The 11,153-nt window shown below is 43.8% G+C and overlaps 1 protein-coding gene across 1 annotated transcript; it reads left to right on the plus strand.

Annotated features, from left to right (window-relative positions):
* Positions 1–2,377: 2,377 nt before the first annotated feature.
* Positions 2,378–10,344, plus strand: LOC104267281 (poly(U)-specific endoribonuclease-like; the record flags this gene model as incomplete). The annotated part of the gene is made up of 6 exons (XM_009878678.1): positions 2,378–2,477; positions 6,596–6,707; positions 7,890–8,011; positions 8,100–8,212; positions 8,831–8,984; positions 10,084–10,344. Coding segments are annotated over 6 exons (862 nt in total), but the record flags the coding sequence as incomplete, so codon positions are not given.
* Positions 10,345–11,153: the final 809 nt, after the last annotated feature.

Consider the following 11,153-nt stretch of genomic DNA (forward strand, 5'->3'; position numbering starts at 1 on the left):
TTGGGCAACAAGCTCTCAAGGAGTTAAGCACAGATTGCTTATGTTTTTCAGGATTTTAATTTTTGGCTGTATGAGTTCCATCCCAAAGTTACACAGACAATTCTGGAGAAAAAAAAAGGAGTACTCAATAATGAGGGTGAAAAAAAAAAAAGGCTCAGTTCTCCAGGTGCAGTTTGCTACTTTCTGTTTCTTTCAATATGGACCTTAGACCAACAGTTTTGGAGCCAGTCCAGTCCACGACAGGAGAAGGTACATAAAATCTTGCTGTACCACTTCTAGAGTATTCTCCCACCATTTGATTAATGCCCTCTTTTCTTCTATGACTTCTATTCACTCCCTGCCAGGGCAGGTGCCTGCCTGGCTTCCTTCCTGATGTTTGTGGTTCTCAAGCTGCCTCACATCAAGGCTGTCACATCAGAAGACACTGTGTGACCTTACCACAGTATTTGTTTCCTCTTTCTGCTCGAAAGCATGGAATTTTCCACTGGCAGGAGGATGCAGGGAGTATGTCCATCCTGGCCCAAACAGAAGAAGATAATGATCAGTTAGGAGATTCAGAGCTAGGCCTGAATGTGCCCTGGTTTAGTCTGGAAGCACCAGTTGTTAAAATCATGGCAAATTGCCCAAATGGCCATTTGATATAAATGCCCATTGTTGACAAATTCCCGCACTTCTATATTTTTTTCCTTGAGAACATCTGCTTTGGCAGAGAAATTAAAAATTATCAAGCTGTTCTTCTCTGGGCTTTGAGGAATGTGCTTGTTTGTAACTGATAGATAAATTCAACTGTCGGTCATTCAAATATTAAAGCACTTCCCATTCTTCGCCGCTCTGCTCTTTGACTGGAACTTGTGAGTCAATGCCCTTGAAACTGGAGCTACCTTTGAGCACTTCCTCACAATAACAGCCCTTCTTAAATCTTGGTGACAGATCGATGAATAGACTTCTGAAAACTATGCACTACTATGCAGGACAAAATTCCATTAAAATGAGGAAAGGACCATCATGGATAGATTTGTATGTGTGTCCTGGTCTGGGCTAACCAGAACCAATTCTGTTCAGTGATTTTGCTTTTCAGCTCAGTCTCTTCTAAAAGACTGCACTTTCTCAAGTCAGTTGCATGTTTTTGCAGACAGTGTCTGGTACACAGAAAAGCTCTTGCTTATACTTGTTCCTACAATAACCAAGGTCACTGCTAAATTTTGTGTGCCACATTGGGGGTGCTGGGAAGCAAAAGGGTCACAAGAAAGTAAAAAGTTGTAGCTCTGGGGAGGAACAGACAAGACAGGTGATCCAAACCTGGCCAACAAAGTATTCCATTCCATATATGCCATAGTCAGTATAAATCTGAGGGATTGTGGGGGTTAAGCTCTCTTCTTCAATGGCCGGCGTCGGAGGAGGACTCTGTCCATTCTACTGCCACTGAGCCTGATCCTGAGCTTCTGAATCCAGCTCCTGTACCTGGTTCCTCTCTGACACTGAGCCTGGGGCTTCTCTGATGCCTGCCTGCACAGCAGCATCAGTGGTGATTGCTACTTGAGGGGAGTTGAGTTCAATGTCAGTTTTGTGTATACATTATTATTTTAATTGTTTCCTTATTAGTACTATTATTGTTTCATTAAAGCTGTTTTATTTTCCTTTTTCAATCCATAAGTCTCTCTGCCTTATTTCCTTTCCCTTCCCCTTTGGGAAGGCAGAGGGGTTATTAGAGAGCATCTGTCATTTGGTCAGTGGCCAGCCCAGCCTTGTGCATCAGAGGTCAGTGAATGAGAGAATTTTATTGTATGCAGACCCTGTGTTTATGGTCTTAGAGGTCACTCTTCATCATGCTAACTTTATGCTAGGATAACCACGTGTGTGGGTGATAGAAAGCAGCTCTAGTGTGGAATCTTGCAGGAAAACAGGTAGGAAAGGTGTGCGTAAGATTGCTGCCAGAAAAGCATCATAAAGAGAATTTTTTGCTTTTCTTTTTTTTTGCGTAGTGTTGCTGCACACTGATAACAATCTCCTGCTTGCCTCTGGTTTCTGCATAGAATCCTCCTGAATGAAAACACCACCATCTCTATTTTTATTTCACTGCATGGAAAAACACAGGAAGGCGTGTTAACAAGAAATCTTAAAAATATATTCTAAAATAACCTTAGGGAAGGCTCAAGTTTCCTTACAGGTTACCTGCATTCTCTAGATATGAACATGAACCATAAGCTCTATGGTTTTCAGAGCAGCACTAACAGAAAGGTGTGGGGAGACAAGAAAGCTCTCCTGATGACCAGCTGGTAACCAGAACACAAAGTGACATTAGAAGACTCTAGAAGTGACTTCCAGAAATAACAGCATGCGTCTTTTCTAACGTGTGTTTCTCTGGATTTCTTGACAGGAGGGCCTTAAATCATGAACTTTCTAAACTTTTCAATGAGATGTGGGAGGTGGATGTTAACCGCTTTATGCCTGGGAAAGACTACATGATCGACTTGCAGGTAACCAATTGCTACACCATATGAGGATTGAGGGCAGTGTGGTACTGTAGGAAAAGATGTCTGCAAAACTGCAGACATTTTTTGCTAAAAGAGTTTCTTATGCTTCACTGTTTCCACTAATAGCATAGACAGAACTTCCTAATGAGGAAGAAACAGTAGGAAAGGGAACAGTACAGAGAACACATTAATGGTCCACACTACCACCACACGATGGATTGACAAAGGTTAAGATTAGTGATTATTCAAAATTTATTAACAATATGATGTATATTAAAAAGTTGAATTTTAGCAGCACTTCATCATTAACTAATTTAGAGCTCTACAAATGATTTAGTAAAACAGGTTATAGCAACTTAATTACAGATTCATAGATTACATGTTTTACATTAACCATAAAGTATTTCAGTCAAAGGATATATGTCAAATTCACACCATGCACATCCATACCCATGGAAGTAAATATGCATCTAAACACATAAATAAGTAGAGAAGTGGATGTAAAGATAGCCTATAGTTAAAATTTCCCTCTTCCCAAGCTTAGAGCAAATACTTAAAATGCATCATTGGCATTCTTCAATGGGCAATAGTTGAGACTCAGGGAGGATAACATGCCCTGGCCTCCGTCAGGAGATGGCCTCAAGGAGTTTGGTACCTGAGAGGCATTCCAGCTCAGGGGAGCTGTTGGTCACAGCCTGCTGTGATTCAGGAGAGCTCCAAGGGTCTCACTTAAAATCATTGTTTATAGAATCTGAGATAACTGACTTTTCTTAGTTACTTTTCCATATCAGCCCAGCTTTAGCTGCAAAATATTCTGGTATTTTCCAGGAACTGTGCAGGCCCATGCTATTGCCATGTTTGGAGATGCTGATATATCTCTTTACAGGTGCATCCCTGGTACAATGTCCAGGAAGTTTCGAGCTGCCAGGAGGTGATGGATTGTTCTTGCTACTCCCATTCTGTAGGGCTATCAGGAGCCACGCACATCAATGGGATGCCTTCATGCTCTGGGAGTCCCCATCTTTCACAATCCATGTTCCTACCAGGTTGGCTTGTCCACCATAGAGAAGGACTCACACGCAGTACCAAGTATCTCAAAAGAAAGGGGAAAGGGGGGAATTGCATCACCACAACTACCTGGATGTTGATTACAAGTGGAGTCTCTCAGCTGTATGTCTTGGGTTCTGTAATAATCTTTATCAGTGGCCTGGAGGAGGAGATGGAGTGTAACCTTGCCAATTTTGCAGATGACTTGGTATGCTCAAGCACAGGGCTTCTCTTCAGCGGGACCTAGGCAGGCTGAAGGAACAGGTTAAGGAAGGAACATTGTAAAATTGAACAAGGACAAACGGAACCAGCACAGGATGCTCAGAGAAGCTGTAAAATCTCCATATCTGGAGATTTTCAAGATCCGGCAAGATGACACCCTGAGCAACATGGTCTGAATTCAGTGCTGATCATACTTTGAGGAGGACTAGAGATGTCCTGAGGTCCTCGCTACCTGGGTTGTTTTTTGTGTGTGTACTATCTGGGTGACTTGCAGTGAGGGAGAAGCGGAGCTAGATCCCAAGTAATTGTTGGGGGGATAAGGGAGGAATTTGAGGAATTCCTGGGTCTTTCCTGGAAAGTATGGAGTAGCACAGCAGTGTGGGTGAGGAGGGTTTTCGGGGCTGTTGCTAATGATCCCAGGGAACTGTGAGGGAGGAGTGGGTGTCAGATGTGATGAGCAGCCATTTCAGTCCTTGCCAGCTCAGTATAGTACACACATGACCATGTGTTTTGGCCACAAATTGCAGCACGCCACTGAATATTCAGTACACAGTTTTGTACTCACACAAATGCTCAAACACTGTTTCAGTATTGTTTCATATTATAAGATATCATTTTCTGTTGCCGATAAACTTGGAAGAGGGGTACCTACCTCAGGCCAAAATGCGTGTGGGGAAAACTTCTCCCATAAGGTTTCTCCATTTCTCAGAACAAGGCTATAGCTACACCTTGCCCATGTTAGCAAATTGCTACTCATCTTCTCTTTCTTTGAGAATGCCCTTTTTGGATCAGAAATTTGAAAATTCACTCCTTCTTCCTCAAGCACTCCTTCTTCCTCAGGAAGAGGATTCCTCTCTCTTCCCCTGCTCCATCATGGGGTCCCTTTCATAGGAGACCTTTCTTCATGAACTTTCTCCAGTGTGGGTCCTTCACACAAGAGGGAGTTCTTCATGAACTGCCCCAATGGGAGTCCTTTCCATGGCATACAGTCCTTCAGGAACAAACTGCTCCAGTGTGAATCCCCCACAGGGTCGCAAGTCCTGCCAGCAAAACTGCTCCAGTGTGGGCTCTTCTCTCCACGAGTCCACAGGTCCTGCCAGGAGTCTTCTCCAGTGCAAGGCTTCCCATGGGGTCACATCCTCCTCCAGGCATCCACCTGCCCTGGTGCGGGATCCTTCACAGGCTACAGGTGGGCATCTACACCCCTGTCACCTCCATCGACAGCCTACCTCACCATGATCTTCACCATGACTCAGGGGAATTTCGGCTTCAATAGCTGGAGCACATCCTCTCCCCCCTCCTTCACTGACCTTGGTGTCTTCACATATTCTCAGTCCTCTCTCTCTCTGCAAGTGCCATAGTTTTTCCCCACTTCTCAAATATGTTGTCATAAAGGCATTACCACCATTGTTGATAGTCTTGGCTTTGGCCAGCAGTGGGTCCGTCTTTGGAGCCAGCTGGCATTGCCTGTATTGGATCTAGGGGAAGGTTCTAGCAGTTTCTTGCAGAAGTCACACCCATAGCACCTCCTGCTATTGAAACCTGGCCACGCAAACCCAATGCAATACCTTTAAACATGGCCAACCAGAGGTCCTTGAAAACTTCAGAGCTCTGGGGTGCAGCAGTCCAAAGCTGGTGGAGCTGCACAGAGCTATCTCTGCATCTTCCTGGCACTGGGGCAATGGCTAGGGCTGTGCCGGCATCCTGGCCTGTATCAGAAATGGTGTGACCAGCAGGAGGAGGGAGGTGATCATGCCTCTGTACTCGGCACTCGTGAGACCTCACCTCGAGTACTGTGTCCAGTTTTGGTCACCACAGTGTAAGAAGGACATCGAGGTGCTGGAGCGGGTGCAGAGAAGGGCAACAAGGCTTGTGAGAGGTCTGGAAAACATGCCCTATGAAGAGCAGCTGAGGGAGCTGGGTTTGTTTAGTCTGGAGAAGAGGAGGCTGAGAGGAGACCTTATTGCCCTCTACAACTACCTAAAAGGAGGCTGTAGTGAGGCTGGTGCTGGTCTCTTCTCTCTAATTACTAATGACAGGACAAGGGGAAATGGCCTCAAGTTGCGTCAGGGTAAGTTTAGATTGGATATTCGGGGAAAGTTCTTTACTGAACGAGTGGTGAGGCACTGGAACAGGCTGCCCAGGGAGGTGGTGGAGTCACCAACCCTGGAGGTGTTTAAAAAAAAAGTAGATCTAGCACTTGAGGCTATGGTGTAGTTGTTAGGTATGCTGGGATGAAGGTTGGACTAGATGATCTTCAGAGGTCCCTTCCAACCCCTAACATTCTGTGATTCTGTGAAAGGCTGAGCCTGAGGGAGCCTGCTCAGGAGTTGGATTACTTAAGCATTATTATGAAGGTGAGGAGAGTGAGACCGGCCAGCTTGGGGACTCGGGAGAGAAACAACCCCTCTGCTGCACTGCATGGCCTCATAAACTATATGCAGTGGGTCTGTGGGTTACAAATGGACAGAGAAGGAATGTGCCCAGATCTCCTTTTTATTTGGCAGAGGGAGGGAGCCTTGCTCTACATTACTTCTCTGGTATTTGTGATGTATATAGCATAGTAGCACAGCTGGTTATTGATGAGAACTGGGCTATCACATGGGTTATTACAATAAAATCTGAAAATGAGTCAACAGAGAAATGTCAGGCTCTTACAGTGTCAGAGATTATGTGTTTTTCTTCTTTATGCTGCTGGTCCTTCCGTAATGTCTTCTCTTGTTTTATAGGAAGATCATTCCTAACAAAGAATCCTGATAGCGTTATGGCTTTTGTTTTGATTATTATAAAGACAGACACTGTCTCCTCTAAGGACATCTTCTTTTATTGCTTTACTCTGGTGTTTCTCCTAGGGAAAAGCAGGTGCCGCACAGCAAGGTGACAGTGCGGTCAAGGACAATGCAGCCAGACATCTGTTTCACTACGTAAATGAAGAACGCCTGAAGAGCATAAAAACTTTTGCGAGTGAGACCCGTTCTTTTGTTAATGGTGGAAATTACTTGAACAATTCATGTTGGTTTTTATGTGTTTGCTGAAAATATAAAATTCTATAAAGTTTGGATGGTGGTGAGGATCATGCTGCATGTCATTTGAATGTAGTTTCCACAACATTTGCATGGAGATTACCTGTAGCCTCAGCCCCAGGTGCCTTAGCCAAAATCTGAATTTCTCTGTGGATCTTCTGCTACAAAGTGAAATGGATAACACTCCCGTCATTGCTTTGATTGAAAAAGACACCAAAGTCATCTTTCCTCCTTTGCTTACTGCTTTTAGCCCTTTCAGAATGCACTAGATCCACAGATACTTCTTGCATTCTGTTGGGGGCTGTGCTTCTAGCATGTCTATGAATGTATGTTTCCTTCCCTGATTTTTCTTTTCCCCAGACAAAGTTACATAAAGCTGATTGAACAGCCAGCATAATGGGAAGCACCATTTCTCTCTGTTCTCCTTGCTTTTCTCTGAACCACACAGTCCTGTGTCCAGTAAGGGCAGCCATGGTACTTCTGAACCCTACACTGAGTCTCTTCAGCTGACTACCCTGGCAGGAAATTACTTAGGATTTTGACTTCAGGTATTTTTCTGTCAGCTTGGTGTGCTGAATCAGCCCCTGTTGAACCCCCATTGAATGCTAGAGCATGAGTAGGTGAAGTGACAGGGGGGAGCAGGTGGCAAAAAGTGTGCAAAGCAGAAAATGAAGCCATCAGCTCAGTGGCTACATGCTCAAGCTCAAGCCTTCTCAGGCAGGTTTATGCTGCATTATTCCTCTACTGAAGTAATGCCCACAAAGCCTGCTGCCAGCATAGCTCAAGTTCATAAGTCTATATCTGTAATTTTGGTGGTCAGATATGATTTGTTTTGGTAGAAAGCCATTATTGTATCAGCACTTGGTTCCATAAGGAAGTTTGGCGGAGAGCTGTTTATCTTAAAAAGAAGTACAGCCCTTGAACCACCTCTAGACCTACACCCAACAGTGTACCAGAGAATGAAATCTGACATATAAAGGAATGGCTTTCTCTAAAGGCTGTCAAGGCATATTATAAGCAACCTTTTTAAGATAGCATTCTCTAATGTCTGGAACACAGGTATGGTTAGGCATATGGCCTGTTTATCAGGATGAGCACGGTGAAAGTTTCTCTTTTTCTGCAGCTTTCATTTCCTTATTGGACAACTATGAGACATCAACTGGTGTACCAGAAGTAGTGACACCAGAAGAAATAGCTGAAAACAACCGTTTTCTTGATGCTATCTTAGCAACAAAAGTCATGAAAGTGAGTAAAACATCTTCTTTAGCCACTGAAAACACTGAATTAGAAAGTATATGAAATAGAAAAAATATATAAATGTGTTTTCTTTCAGGTAGCTCATGAATTCCTGATTAAAAAAAAACTAGCAAAGCCAAACCTTGCTGATTTCAAACATCAGCTCTACATCATCTGGTTCCAGCTCTACGCCAGGGAAGAAGGAGACAGGTATGTTTGATGGATATGGCCTTAGATAATCCCTATACTATTCTGATTTAGGTAAATATAAGCCCAGGTGCCATCTGTTACTCACAAAACTGGACGACAGCCTCAGAATATGGCCTAAATTAGGTGTCCATTGTTCCCACAAAGGCTTGTTGATCAGATACTAACAGCAGTGACTCTTGGGGTACACCAGTGGTGAACTGCCTCCAGCTGCACTTTGTGCCCCTAATCACAGGCCTTCAACCACAGACACTCAACCTCTTTTCAGCCCACCACATCATCCCCTTTTCTCATTCATACTTCTTCAGTTTGCCTATGAGTTTGTTATGGGAAACACTGTAAGCAGCCTTGATAAAGTCTGGGTAAGCAGCAGTGATGCATCTGTGGCATTTACTTCATAACCAAATGAAAGTTCAGATTTCTTGGCTAGATTTCATTGCAAATTTTGTGCAAACTAAGAAAGAAAACCCAGCAAATCCAGACAAATTTTAAAAACTGCTCGCAAAACCTAAGCAAGCTTCTGCATCTTTTTGCCTTTTACCTCTGCCAGTTTGAACTATTTAAACACATAAAACCGTAGAATCATAGACTGGTTATATATTATTCTTTGGTTTATTACAGACCTGATTCTTGTGGGTTTGAACATGTTTTTGTTGGAGAAACAAGGCGTGGTAAAGAGATCCTAGGTTTGCACAACTGGGTGCAATTTTACCTTCAGGAAAAGCACAATCACATTGACTACAAGGGATACGTCACTCGGAAGAACAAAACCAGGGTAAGACCAAAGCAGAGTGCTGTTACACTTAAGACAAATAGATCCAGAGATAAAAGTTGTGGTAATGAATCAAAAGGCACATTGATGCAATCATAGGTGCAGCTGGTTTCAACCTAATTTAGCCAGGTGTATTAAGAAATACTAGCATGCCCTCAAGTCATAAAATCACAGAAATCACTTTGAAAGTCTCCAGAGAAGAAGACTCCACAACCTCTCTGGGCAGCCTGTGCCAGGGCTCTGTCACCCTCACAGTAAAGAAGTTTCTCCTCATGTTGAGGTGGAACTTCCTATGTTCTAACTGAAACCCATTATTCCTTGTTCCGTTACTGGGCACCACTGAAAAGAGATTGTCCCCTTCCTCTTGACACCCACCCCTCATATATTTATAGACATTAATAAGACCCCCTCTCAGCCTTCTCCTTTCAAGGCTAAACAGCCCCAGTTCTCAGGAGAGAGGTTCAAGTCCCTTGATCATCCTCGTAGCTCCCCGTTGGACTCTCTCCAGTAGGTCCCTGTCTCTCTTGAAGTGGGGAGCCCAAAACTGGACACAGGATTCCAGGTGTGGTCTCACCAGGGCAGAGCAGAGTGGGAGGAGAACCTCCCTAGACCTGCTGGACACACTTTTCTCAATGCACCCCAGGATCCCATTGGCTCTCTTGGCCACAAGGGCACATTGCTGTCCCAGGGACAACTTTCTGTCCACTAGGACTCCAAGGTCCTTCTCCATGGGGCTGCTTCCCAGCAGGACAACCCCTAATCTGTCCTGGTGCATGGTATTACTCCTCCAGATGCTGGACTCTACACTTGTCCTTATTCAACTTCATGAGGTTAGTCTTGCTTCACTTTTTTTTTTTTTTCACAAGAACTATTTTAAACGGTAGTGCTGGTGTTTACAGAATCACATCACTGCAGCGGCTTAATTGAGATGAATGATGATGTATGCTCCAGAGGCCAGGGAAAAGGCTGTGCTCCAGCTATAGCACCCTGGAGCAGCAAGGATGACTGAATCTTTCAATGCTTTCAAAAATCTGGAGTCAGAAATCATATCTATCTGGTCACAGCTGTGTTGGAGATTATTCTGTTTTGTTTATGCTTTCAGCCTGACAAAGATGACCAAGTTTTGAGCATCCAGTTCAGCTGGAAGGGCCCAGTCAAGCCGATTGGAAGCACCTTTATTGGGGTCAGCCCAGAGTTCGAATTTGCCCTTTACACCATCATTTTCCTGCTGGCCGAAGAAAGAATCACACGTGAAACAGTGAAGATAGAGGAATATGAGCTACAGCTGGTTGTCTACCGCCATGGGCGCCACATTGGAACAGCATATCCAGTGCTCCTCAGCACCAGTAACGAAGATGAGTAGTTAGAGTGATCAGGCAATATTTCTGCTTTTGGAGGGGGGTGGGGTGAGGAGGGTAGGACAGCAGAGTAAGTTGATATGTTGTTTTATACAACTCATTTAGAGTATAAATTGATGACTCGTTCACTTTTGGTCTGCAATAGAGTGTTTAATCAATAGTGCACTGTGGCTTAGTATCTCTCAAACCTTGAAACATAATGCTGTTCATATTAAGGGCTAGTTCAAATTTACATCAGTCTTTCTTCATGCATTATAACACTGTACTTTTCATTAGCTAATGGAATTTAGTAAAAGCCACATTAAAATTTTTACATGTCTCTTATTTGTTAGATACTGCATATCTGAAAGAGCAATAACCACACATTGCCTACACTTTGCCTTCCAGATATGGTGCAAGCGGAACCACAGTATGTTCTTTCCTCCTCTCTTCATTCGTAAGAGGTTAATTTCAAATGCATTTTAAACAACTACAATGTCCTGGACACACATGAAACAAATTCCAATGTGAGAATGGTGATCAGATCAACAGCATGTCTATCACTGCGTTGGCTCTGCCTAGGTTTGCTAGAAGCCACAGTCACCTGTATCTCATTTAACTTTAAAAGTCCATGGTGTAGGCATCTGTGTTCCCATCACAGGCAGTGATGCCTGCAGTCACTTGTGAACTGCATTAGGGTTACATGAATGACCCTGCATAATCCTTTGACTGGATCCCCAGTGACAAGAATAAGATGTCACTGGGACACTGCTCCTAATCCCAGGACTGGTCTTTCTGCTAACATGGGCATGTCAGCACCAATTCTTCTACAACG

This window comes from Apaloderma vittatum, unplaced genomic scaffold (assembly GCF_000703405.1).
Source record: "Apaloderma vittatum isolate BGI_N311 unplaced genomic scaffold, ASM70340v1 scaffold29121, whole genome shotgun sequence".
Lineage (NCBI taxonomy): Eukaryota > Metazoa > Chordata > Aves > Trogoniformes > Trogonidae > Apaloderma > Apaloderma vittatum.